The sequence below is a fragment of the Panthera onca genome, chromosome Y, assembly GCF_046562875.1.
Source record: "Panthera onca isolate mPanOnc1 chromosome Y, mPanOnc1 haplotype 2, whole genome shotgun sequence".
Taxonomy (NCBI): Eukaryota; Metazoa; Chordata; class Mammalia; order Carnivora; family Felidae; genus Panthera; species Panthera onca.
This window is the reverse complement of record NC_138358.1, coordinates 18311556-18323719: the sequence shown is the minus strand read 5'-3', so window position 1 is coordinate 18323719 and position 12164 is coordinate 18311556. Positions and strand designations below refer to the sequence as shown.

Genomic DNA, 12164 nt, shown 5'->3' with positions numbered 1-12164 from the left:
AGCCAGCCTTGTGTCGGCAGCGCCATCCAGGAGGAAGCTCACCGACACATATGCCAGGCCTGGGACCCCAAGGCTCTTCGATCACCCCCTAGGCGGATAAGGTCAGGCCTAGGTTACTGCATGGGACCTGATGCATCCGTACAGTCGTCCCCAGTTCCTTGTAGGACAGGTCGGACATCCTCCACTGGGCCATGGGGTCTCCATGCTGTCAGCTGGCAGCAGCCAACACATGACCAGCGGTACTGGGACACCGTCAAGCCTTTCCTCTCATGCTGGACGGTGGCCGCGTGTTTACCGAAAGCCCTGTATGGGGGCAACGGGCTGCGGGGAAGGCAGGTAGGTGGGTGGCCAGGCACAGACGAGACCACCCGCTGCGATCCCGCAGGGTCACTGGGACTTCACTTCCATCTGGCCCACACGCAAATTCTAGGGATGGGGCTTTGGGGGCAGTGCGGAAGCCTTGCAGCTTCAGCGTCAAGGAGCTGGGCACACACACCTGTGGGCACAGCCGGCAGCAGACTGGGACCAGTGTTCCTCCCTACGCCCCTTTGACCCTCCACCACCTGAGAAGAATACTGGAGGGGCTGTATGGCTTTAGACTCCCCAAAGCGCACACACAGTGGGCCATGTGCTGCCCACTGTGGTTTGGGGCAGGGCGGGGGGAGCCCGGTCAGAATCCTGACCACAATGTCCACAGCATCCTCTGTCGACATGCAACCGCTGAGACACTGAGAAAGGAACCCAGTTCCCCATTTACATGAGGCCAGGAGTCGACAAAGCCTGAGGCTAATCAGGGTCACCCGCACAGGGACTGAGAGGCGCATTCTGGCACCACTTACATGCAAGGGGAACACAGTTCTGGGACACACCTTGACATGTCCCCAGCCCAGCTGCAGCGACAGTGGTGATCTTGTGCTGCGGGGAGAGGTGTTGCTGGCAAGGAACTGTCCCCTCAGAGAGCAGCTGGCAGGCTGCTCACCTGCCCGTCCACACATGAATCACCCACATCACCCTGCTATGGCACCCCTGGGGGACTCAAGTCACCTGAGGTCCAGGGTCCAAGCTCCTCCCTTTCCCTGGGCCTGGTGCACAGGAAGCAGAGAGGAGAGCCCCAAGGAAGAGCTGACTGGTGACAAAACATGGCTCGTCTGCCAAGAGCAGAGATTTTTGCTAGACGGCTCCCTCCAGGGAAATACCTACGCCCTCTGCACACCACGTAGCCTGACAGGTTGGGTTCCCTAGCTACCCTGTGCACAAAGCCTGGGCACACCATGTAGCCCCTACGTATTTGCTACTGTCGGCCCACCAGAGCCACTCAACACACACACACACACACACACACACACACACACACACACACTCACTCCCACATAGACACACACTAACACACACACAAGCACACTTACTCACAAGTGGTCCACTGGCCACTGGACACAGGCTTTCCTCCCCTCGGCCCCCCTCTTGACCTTGCACCAATCTCCCTTTTGCATCCTGACTTGAGCCCCCTGGCACAGCAACGATTGCACCCATCCCAGCGATTACCATCAGGACTCAGGAGGGAAGGGACTGCACTCTTGTATTCTGGCACCTGACCGTCCCACATAAGCACCTCATTCACACAGACCGCTGTGTCTCTCCTTGTCTCTCCAGTGGCCTAACCACCCACTCCTGCACAGACAGAGACACACCGCTACGCAATCGCACAAACATATGCACGCTCACACTGCCGGCACCACCACGGATCTCAGGCCCAGTTTGCCACAGACGCCCACACACACTCGCACGAACTCACGCTGGATCTCTGCCCTCGGGCGTACTCTCTCCATGAATTCCCACTCATAAGCCTCGCTGCTGCCCACAACCCACACCTGCCCCTCCCCCTCACACATCTCCCATCCTGAGCCACTGTCTGAGGACAGGGCTCGGGGTCAAAGGAGCCCCGGGTGTGGGAGGCAGCAGCAAGGTATACTGGCATCGACTATGAGAAGCCTGCCTGCTCCTGAGTTGTCCGGGGACATGTGGTCTTAGCTCTGATCCTGACTGGAGGCTTTGCTGACTGGATTCTATCTCACCAAGGACACAGCACCCCTCTGGGATCAAGGGTCCTGGCTGAAACCCCCCGAGTCCTGGCCACACTGTACCACGACCCAATGGACCAATTTGGTCCCACTGTGCAATCCCCTTCCCTGCCTTTCGGCTCTGGCCTATACAATAAATCTCCAAATAACAGGTCTGTCTCTTCCTCCTCCTCCTTCCAGGCTCTTCCTGCCCAAGAAGGCAGGCCTCTGTGCACATGGCAACACCGGCCCCACGCCAGTACTGCACCTCTCCTGCACACACAGAATCACCCGGGCAGCGGCAGGACAGTCACACTCAGGTCCCTTCCTCATCGTCCCTCCTCAGGTCCCCATACACACACACACACACACACACACACACACCAAAAACAGAAGGGTTTTTAGCTTCCTGTATGTGTCCACATAAACATCGTGGAAACTCTTCAAGGCTGCCACACGTTATCTCTTCCTCAATTCTCTCCGGGGCACGTAGAAGACAGGAGACTCATCCACCCATCTCTTCCAGCACTGGTGGCGTCCTCCATTGTTTCTGCATGGGCAAAGATAGAAGCTCTGCGCCATTCACGCCCACAAAGATGCAGAGCCCCTGACGCATGTGGGCACACACAGACACATTTGCGTACACGCGCACACACGCACCCCCACGCAACAGACACCAAGAATGATACGGGATATTTGCAGATACATCCCAGATGGTGTCACTCTTGTGCCTCGCCCTTTTGCGATCCCCCTTGCTTTCTCACCCAGGGAGTCATTTCCAGCCCCCAATGGCCTTGGACCAGTTCTAAGAATGGCTGTCGGGTTGCGGGAGGACATGGCGTGGTGGGGCACATGGAAGGAAGTGCGAGATTCTCACCACAGTGGCGCCTGGGGACACGGCAGCTCCTGACCCAAAGACTGGCAGGCAAATCCAGACTGAAGGAGCAGGGGGAAGCCCGGGACAGGGCGGACATCCACGGGGAGTATTGTGGTGAAGCACTGCTCCTCCCGAGTTGCTCTCCAAAGCCCCAGCCCACAGCACAACTGCATTTGGGTTGCAGGCTTCGACCCTCTGTGTGTTTGCAGCTGAGTCTCTGCAGGTCCCCTGTCATCCTCCCACCCTCTCCCCATGCTACCTGTGTCCCTGTGTCACCGGACCTTCCATTTGCAAGCCAATGTGTGGCCCACGTTCCCTTGCCCATACAACACGCAGGTCAACACACCGCATACTGGGGTTCTCACCGACACGTGAGCACATCAGATCACTGTCTTCTGGTCCCTTCCTCCCTCAGGTAGTACTGCAGGGGATTGGGCCACAGGTCCTCGATGATGATCTGGAAGAGGACACAGGCCGGCGCCACATTGGGCATAGCCCACTCTCCTCTCTGGCCGGGGGCCACCCACATCCCCACTGCTGACGAAGGCCTCTGGGGCCCCACCTCGGCAATCCTGTTCGCCCCTGGGCAGCTGTGCTCACACAGCCAGTTGAACAAGTTAAGGCTGGTGGGGTCATGCCTGCGACTGGGAGCTCCACGTTCATAATCCCAGAACCACTGGACTGGAGTGGAACGCGATGTCCTGTAGCCTGCAGGAAGAGAGGATTTGAGGAGCAAGCTGATGGCCTCCTCCCCACCCACCTGCCCCTCCCCCTCCCCCTCCCTCCTGCCCCTGATTCATGCTCCTCATCCCCCTGCCCCGCACCATCATGGGACCCACACCCTACCAGCAAAGCTCAGCTGATACTCCTTAATGATCACTGGGTTCCGGAAGTACGGGTTGGCCCCAAAGAAAAACATCACTCTGCAGCGGTACTTGGGATGGCCCACTTCTTCCACCTGCCGTGAGCAATGGGACAGGAGGGGGCAAGTGTCCTCCCTCGGGGTCCTGAGCTACTTGCCTGGCTGTGAGGGTGAGCACCTTTGCCTCACCCTCTCCTGCCCAAATCCCACCCCCGACGGGACGGCCCCCAGCCACAGCCTCCCCGGTCTCACCTCCAAGTCGACCACGTAGCTGAGCACGTCTTTGTCCTGGGCACCGATCATGGCCGACAACTGGGGGTGATTCAGAATCTGTGCTGTGTCAAGGAGCTGTGCCTTCAGATGCTGTGGAAACAGACACAGCCCCCCTCCAACCCTCCCAGGCTAAGAGCAAGGGACTAGATCACGGCATGTGCAGAAAGACCAGGAAACACTAGTCCCCACACTCCTCAGCCTCTGCAGATGCATCAGACCCCATCGACACTGGGCAGTCCGTTGGCTTCCTGTACCTCCCACGCTGTCTGCACACAGCAGGGAGAGACTCCACTGCCTGCACGCCTCACAGTTCCTTCCTATATCTGACCTGTGTGGGCTGCCAGCAGCCCATCATAGCTTGTGATGTCGGCATGTGCTCTGACCCCTCCTCACGGCTGGGTTTCTTGGCATATTCCCGTGAAGACCTATGTTGTCACCAGCCTCCTGAGTCCAGATGGAATAACATGGCTTACAGGAACCCGACTGCACACTTACGCTGCAAGCAGAGGGTGTGGGAGGGAGAAAGAGATCGAGAAGCACGGACGAGGAGGGCCGAGGAGGGAAAAGGATTAGACACAGTGACACAGCCAGTCCGGAGAGAAAGACATGGGTGGGACCGAGCCGGAGCCTGAGGACAGAGAGGGAAGCAGGGGTGGAGATACCAGGAGAGAATCCTCTCTCTGTGTGTGTGTGTGTGTGTGTGTGTGTGTGTGTGTGTCAGGTTCTGAGGAGGCAGCTTGTACCCCATTCGGAGTGGGTCTCAGTCGTCCTACTGTCTGGCAAAGGGGCGTGGCGTGGTTCCACTAAAGGTCATGAGTGTGTGTCTGAAATGCTCTCTTTTGAAGGAACTGCTAGGAAACGTGCACAGCCTGTGAATGTGAAGGTGGGTGTGCGGCCTGTGTAACTCTCCCATTTTGCAGCGAAATATTTCCTTGCCTTATCTGCTCTGAGTGAAGGCTGCTTTGTGCTACCCTAGCTCTGGTAGCATGGGGACACATGGCTCGTGTCTGCAAGTAATATTTGAGACCAGCCTGCAGGCCAACGTTGGCGGAGACCTAGAGGAAACAGACCCAGTCACCAAGTCCCCCCATCCCCAACAACCGCCCCTGTCCAAGGCCTTACACTGGATCCCAGACCACACCAACCCAGGGCCAGGGACCATTCCCCAGCTCTCCTCTCTGGGGGCCATCGCCCTGAGGCACCCTGCTCTCAGTGCCCAGCCCTCCTGCACAACAGCCCCCGCCATCACCCACCAGCACAAGGAAGGATACCGCCTGGGCCCAGAAGCCAGGGATGTGCTTGATGATGGCCCTTCTGTGATCCAGGTGAGAAATCCGCCTCCGAAGAATCCTGCGCTTCAGCCGCCATAAGGCCCTGGAATCCTGGGCATTCCCAGCGCTGATCTCCAGCTGAAGACGCTCCAGCGCTGCCAGCGGGTCCTGGGCTGAGGCAGGACGCAGCGCTGGCTCTTGCTGTTGCAGTGGCTGTGAGAGCTGGGGCCCCTCCTCCGCCTCTGCATCTGCCTCGCGCTTCTCCTCTTGCTCCTGAATCTCCTCCTGCTGCTATCTCTCAACTTCCACCTCCTCCTCCTCGTGCATGTCCTCTGCTTCTGGCTTGGCTTCCTCAGAATTCTCCTCTCCAGCCACCTCATCCTTGGTCGCCTCGCCGTCCTCTTCCTCCTCCCCGATCACCACCTCAGCCGCCACCATTCCGTTATCCAATATCAGCACCAGTTCCTCCGCTGGGCTTGCCACCTGTATCTCACACCCGGCCTGGGCTTCCTGCACAGGATGGGCGCTTGCCGTCCCTGAACCTGGGGACTGCGGCCAGCCCACGCCCTCCAGCGCCCCTGCATTCCCGCGGGGCCGGGACTCTCCACCTTTCGCATCCGGGACGATCAGGGCCCAGGGTCGGCGGGAATCTCCGCTTTGTCCGGACCGCGACACGCTGGCCATGACGCTCGGCCCCGGCCCCAGTGTAGCTAGGGCAGCCTCAGGACAAGGACAGGAAACGGCAGCAGGTGGGGGGAGCCTTGGCCGCAAGACCATGAGCTCCCTGAAGCCTCCCGCCGCAGCCCGCCAAAGTTGAGCGCAGGCGCACAGGCTCTGGGATTTGAGGACTCCGCATTGGCTGTGGCTGCTGTGGAGGAGGGGCCGAGACAGAGGCAGTGAAGAGTGTGCGCATGCGGCCTGGGGGCGAAGTGGTTCCAGGGCAGGTCAGGCCAGCTGGCCAGGTTCGGGGAGCAATCAGTTGCAAGACAGCAAGACAGGGTGCTGGCCGCCAGCAAGCGCGCGCCAATGGCCGGTCCAGGCTCTGGAGCGAGTGCCAAGGTGCCAGGCCTCACTACGGGCACCAGAGCATTCAGCACAGGATCGTCCACGCCGTGAGCCACTCCCTGCTCCGTCCCTTGCCCCTTCTTCATGAAGCTGGGGCAAGGCCTGGAGAAGTCCTTAGTGTCACGCCTACCGGGGCCACATAGCCGTCCGCACGGTATCTCCTCCTTGGCCGTCAGGCTGAGGGCGGCAGTAAGGTGGGTGCCCACCCAGAACCAGTGACACCCACCCTAGACCCACCCCACCGCCATGTCCTTGCAAGAAAACAGCTCAGTAGACCTCACTGCACTGCAATTCAGAGCAAAGAACAACCCCCAGAGCACCATCTGCCACTGGTGCCCTACTGATCTCCGTACAGAGCGCCAGGGAGATGGGGTAGTAGGATTTGGCAGCTTGCTCCGGTCCTGAAATCTAACCTTCCACTAAAAGGAGGACGACTCCAACCACGCAGGGCACGTAGGGGCCCTTCACCGAGAATTGCAAACTTGTCTGTGTCTGTCTCTGAGAAAGCCCTGTGCCTGCTTTCACTAGTACACACGAAAGCAGACGAGATCCCTTCCCATTTCCCAGGCACCAACAAGAATTCTGAAGAAGCATGCACCCAGACACAGAAGGTCCACTGAGAGAGACAGCGAAAAAGAGACACACAGAGAGACAGAGCTATAGAGGGAGAGAGAGAGACACGTGCTAGCAGAGCAGATGAAGGAAGGACGAGTGGAGGGGAAGACCGGCCTGGAGAGGGAGAGTCCGGGGAGATTGGCGGGAGAGACAGGGAGGAGGAGCAAGACAAGAAGAGACAGAGGGGCACCTATTACAAGGAAGACAGGCGGAGACAGGGGGAGGCATTAGTGATGGAGAGGAGGGAGACGAAGACAAAGAGAGCTGGAAGGAAAGTGGGAGGGAGGGACAGGAAGAAGACAAGGGAGGGGGAGGTAAGGAGAGGGTAGGAGGAAGGAGAGCAGGGGCAGCCGAGGCGGAGACAGGTGGGCTGACTCTGAAGACAGGGCAACTGCAGTGTGCACTTTCACCTGGTGAAATTCACCTGTGCAATTTGCACATAGACGAATGCTGTACAGTGGTCAGCCCTCAGCACAAAAGGCACCGCTCCCACCTGGACCTTAAGGGCAGTCTGAAACGATCGCTGAACTAGAAGGAAGCTGCAATGAGGTCATTGGGGGTGAGGAAGAGGGCACCGCAGGGAAGAAAACAAGGACCCGTTCCCCACAGGGCTGCTGGAAGCCCTGTACTTACCAGCAGGAGACAGGAAACGGGACTGCCGGAAAGACACAGCAGAGATTTAGGCAGAGCACGTGCGGGAAGAAATCACGTCCCAAAGCTCGGCAAATTCAAGCAAAAGCAGAGGCTGCACATCCATGAATGTGAACGCTTTCCGAGTGGAACCAACGAAGTTCTCACAGATGCCCAGGAAATGTGCTCAACTCTGAGGCCCCCTCGCCTCTGGCAAGCTTCTCATCCAAAGCGACTCATCACAGAGAAAGGGTGGACCGTGAGCAAAAGAGCCAAGGTCTCCTTCGGATCCCCGGACGCAGACAGGTGATCCGCCCAGTAATTTCAAGCCAACGTATGGTGATAAAGGTTACCTTCCACCACAGTGATGGAGGAAACTCGCACCCGAGGGGAGGACAATGAGTGAGAACCGCATCCCAGGCTGTAAGCTAAGGACAGACCATCAAGCTGTATTGGAAGGTCACGAGACCGTGACTCAAATGTCTGTACAGACACAGAGCGTCTGCAGAAGCACGAGGGCTGGATAGTTGTAAGCAGGTAGCAGGATTTCTAAGTCTGGGCTGCCTGTATGATACGAAAGGCTAACACGTGCAAGCAGAGCTATGCCCATGTGATGCGGATCAGCCTCCTGAGGCGGTACTTTGTACCCTGTGGAGGACCTGGGAGACGCATGCAGGCGGGCTCCTTGTGCACCTCTGCCACCAGGCACACATGTGGGAAACGTAGGGCCAAAGGGTTTGCCGCCGGGCTTAGTGTGGCTCACCCTTCTGCGGGTGCATTGAGCATCAGTGCAGAAAGCACTGGGCTCACTGAAAGAAGCCAGCCCCTGACAGAAGCACAGTGGTGGTGAGCCCTGCCTGATGGATTCCTGAGGAGACTAAAGGAGTTAAAGGCATGCAGTCCACCAGAGAGTAGAGTGGTGCTAATCAGGGGAGGGTGCGATGAGGAGGTGTCGGGCCTCGGGTGTGAAGATGCAGTCATGCCATGTGCATGAGTTCTGGAGATCTAACTTGCACAGGGCAGCCGTAAGCAATGCTTCACCGCCTCGTCAGATTTCTCAGAGGCAAGTGCTCTCACCACAAACAAAGAGGGGTCGCTGAGAAATGTCCCGGTGAAGGTGGCTGGACGGAGCGCTTGCACGTGAAGGATACGGGCACATCCGTCACTGCCCGTTGTGTCCCTCAGGCACGCACTAGTCCTGGTGGACTAAGCTGAGCTCAGAACCCAGCAGTCAAAGGTGTCAGCCTCGTTCCTGCAAACATGAATCAGACTCCCAGGTAGGACGTAATGGACAAATTAGGGACCAGAACACACAGGAGGCACACGGAAACGAGACACACACTGGCAGGGGGAAGTCTCTCCCAGCCAGGAACATGCCACGTGGCAAAAGAGTAAGTGGGAAAACGTTGCCGGTCCGCTTTTCACAATTTACGCCTGCATCTGCAACGTGCAGGCCAGTGACGTTTGAGCCCCTCGGGCGCAGAGGGTTTGAAAACAGAAGGACAGAAAATAGAGGTGTGACGGAATGCTCACAGCAAGCCAGCTGCATTTGGGGACATTCACTGGCTGGCAGTGAGTGCATGGCCAATCCTCTGACGAAGGTCCTACAGGCACGGAAGGATTTCTGGCTCCTGGAACATAGAACAGAACACGCAGAAGCCCCTCCACCTGACAGCAGGACAGCAACTGGATCTGTCAGTGGAAGAAAGGGGTTGAATGCAGAGGGAAGCACACTCAAGCGCAGAAGCATACACCAAAGACAAGACAGGCCACCAGAGCCACAGCTGACCCAACACACAGGTGTGCAGAGACGAAGGCGGTTACACGGGTACAGCTGTGCCCACTTAGGCCAGGCAAGGAGGCATCACCAGAGAGGTGTCGGCACAGGCAAAGCCAGGAAAAGACACAAACACGCCAGGGCTCACTCAGGGAGACAGAGGAGCACAGGCAATGCGAGACATTTCCTGTGAACAGAGAACAACGTGACGATCCCGACAGGCCAATGAGACACGTGTGGTTCAGAGACATGGAAGTCAGAAGGCTCCTGAATTGCTGAGGGTGTCCTCTCTCGAGGGACAGCACTCTGGAGCCCACACACGCTGATGTTGGGGTGGAAGAGGCCGCTGGGCAGCAGATACAGTTGTGCAGGGGGTTTAGCAGCTCCTGGACCCTAGGGCTCCCCGGGGAGAGCTGCGGATACGGGAGGACACCCGGGGATGCCGGGTGTGCAGCATGAGGGCTGTAATCCCTCGGACACAGAGCACCGAGGCCTCTGCCCACGGACCTCAAGTGTCCACACTCGAGGGTTTGGCTCTGGGTGCCGTGAGTGCATTCCACACCCACACCTTGTCCGTACCTTGTCTTTGGGACAGGCCGGGCGGAAACGTCACCCTGGCCCCTAAGGAGGTATTGGCTGGAGATATTAACATGTGGGGGACCCTGTGTTCACCTGTCCCCTAAAGTGTTCCTGCTCGGCAAGACCTATCAAGTAACGGCCTGCTTGTGCAGGAAGATGCCCCAAAGGGCCCAGCCTCATGACCACTGAGGCCGTATTCCCACTGCACAATCACTGGCCATACTTTCTTTGGATGTTCACACCCAAAGACTCGGGTCAGCACTGGGAGCTTTTCCAGGGTACCCTGACATTTACCCATCAAGCAGCTGAGAAGACGTGCCTCTCCAGCCAGTGTGCAGACAGCAGCGAGAGAAAGGCCTGCCTTCCCTTCTAGAGAGTGCGACAGCCTCTGCCCTGGAAGAGGTAAGGCTTGGTCGCACAGATCCTCAACTCCACAGCGTGCTGACACCCCGCTGACCATGTTGTCTGCATATGATAGGGGCAAGAGGCCTCCATGCACTGGGACTGCCCACGCCTTCTCTGGAATAGAGCCACTGCAGAGAAGCCTCTTGTACTGCAGAGCTGTGCAGTGGGGATCCTGGGGAGCTTGGGCAGCTTGGGAGACAGGAATATTAGTGTCGGGATGTCAGTCTCAGGCACGCTGTGCTGGGGGCCGTGTTACTTGGGGATACAGAAGAGCCTGCGATGGACAAGGCTGAACTCTGTCTACTGCACTGCTCGCACGGTGGAGCTTTTGCCCCATCCCTAGCACAGACATCTCTGGCAAGCAGCCATCTGCTGTGTAAGGAGTATCCCAGCACTCACGTCTTCGCAGGTGAGGCTCGTCCCAGTCCTTTCTAAGCTCCAGGCCTGCCGGGGACCTCTGCACAGAATGCTAAGGCCTCACAAGTCCATCGTTCCCTATGTGGCTGAGGCAGCCTTTGTCCTGGCACTCAGGCAAAGGAACACAGGCTGCCTGGGACGAGGCGACCTCCCTGAGCGCCTGCTGGTGTTTGCACTTGGGAGTCTTCTCACAGGTCTCACATGGCGTGTTGGACACACGGCTTAAGCCTGTGGACACAGAGGAAGAGCATCTCCCGACTCATCACGGCTGATGATGAGAGGGCAGAGGGCACACGGGAGAGGTTGGCGTGTTCGTGCCCTTGAAGAGCCCCACCTCCCCGCGACCCTCCCCTCTGTTGGCTTGCAATCTGGGCCACCCATTCATAACCAGAGGTCTTTTCAGAAACAGCAAAGTTCACACAAGGGCATCAGCACTAGGACTCCTTCAGGAGTCTTGTGTGTGTGTGTGTGTGTGTGTGTGAGAATAAGTGAAGCGGTGTTTGGGAGGCTCAGCTTCAGGAAGTGGAACCAGAAAAGTTGGCTGTGATTTTGGAGTTGCGTGAGACTGTAGTGGGCTGTTTTCTCTGCAGTGTGTATGTTGTCCCTGTCAACTCTGCCTGAAGCAGAACTTCATCGGTCTTACCCACCCACTCTGCCTCTGGTCCCTCGGTTCCTTCCCCTGGACACCAATCTTACAACCTGCTCACAATCCCTCAAATATGTGTGGCTGGTCCTGAGATCCTGACCTTGTCCACAAGACAGTCTGCATTGGTAGACGTCTGAAAACCAGAGGGTAATCAACCCTGGGAATTCCTCTCTGTGTGGCGGTTCAGTCAACATGACTGAGGGTGTCCCCATGCGGGATTCTGGGGGCACCATCATGGACATGCCCAAACCCTGAATATTGGACATCCCTGGCCTGTGCTGGCCTCTCCGTTTCCTTGAATTTCCTCATTTTCACAGGAAAGCTATGAACCTGGGCACTGGCCTTGCTCTCAGGTTTGTGCCCTGGCCTCCCTCACCCAAGTCCCCATTGCTTCAATCTTACTGACCTCACATGCAATCCCAATGTGTGACCCATCCCTACGGACAATGTCCTACGTCCCGCCCTTCCTTGGAACTCCAGTGTGCAGGCACAGAACACTTACACCTCTGGACAGCCGCATGTATACATGGACACGCCCCAGAGCGAACCTGAGAGGAAGACACACACAAACACTTCATGCTGTTTATCTCCCATTCTATATTTCTTCAAATGTATTGGACCCCCGCCCTGCGCCACGTGTCACCACCACCCTTGTCCTTATTTCATGGCCAGGAGAATCTTGTGGACCAT

The 12164-nt window shown here is 57.7% G+C and overlaps 1 protein-coding gene across 1 annotated transcript; it reads right to left on the bottom strand.

The window, feature by feature from the left end:
* Window positions 1–3305: 3305 nt before the first annotated feature.
* Window positions 3306–5537, bottom strand: LOC145714903 (testis-specific Y-encoded protein 1-like). Its single transcript, XM_081794433.1, has 5 exons — window positions 5341–5537; window positions 4049–4126; window positions 3781–3892; window positions 3497–3642; window positions 3306–3391 (listed from the first exon to the last, which is right to left on the bottom strand). Exons 2-5 carry the CDS (start codon window positions 4097–4099, stop codon window positions 3320–3322), a joined length of 381 nt encoding a protein of 126 aa, XP_081650559.1. The 5' UTR covers window positions 4100–4126; window positions 5341–5537; the 3' UTR covers window positions 3306–3319.
* Window positions 5538–12164: the final 6627 nt, after the last annotated feature.

What these genes read in the sequence shown, in the direction of transcription:
- LOC145714903 (XM_081794433.1), bottom strand. Translation starts at nt 4,099, where the DNA reads ATGATCGGTGCCCAGGACAAAGACGTGCTCAGCTACGTGGTCGACTTG. An exon ending in GCTACGTGGTCGACTTGGAG is followed by an intron (nt 3,893 to 4,048) that starts GTGAGACCGGGG and finishes TGCTCACGGCAG; the next exon opens with GTGGAAGAAGTGGGCCATCC. An exon ending in GTATCAGCTGAGCTTTGCTG is followed by an intron (nt 3,643 to 3,780) that starts GTAGGGTGTGGG and finishes CTCTTCCTGCAG; the next exon opens with GCTACAGGACATCGCGTTCC.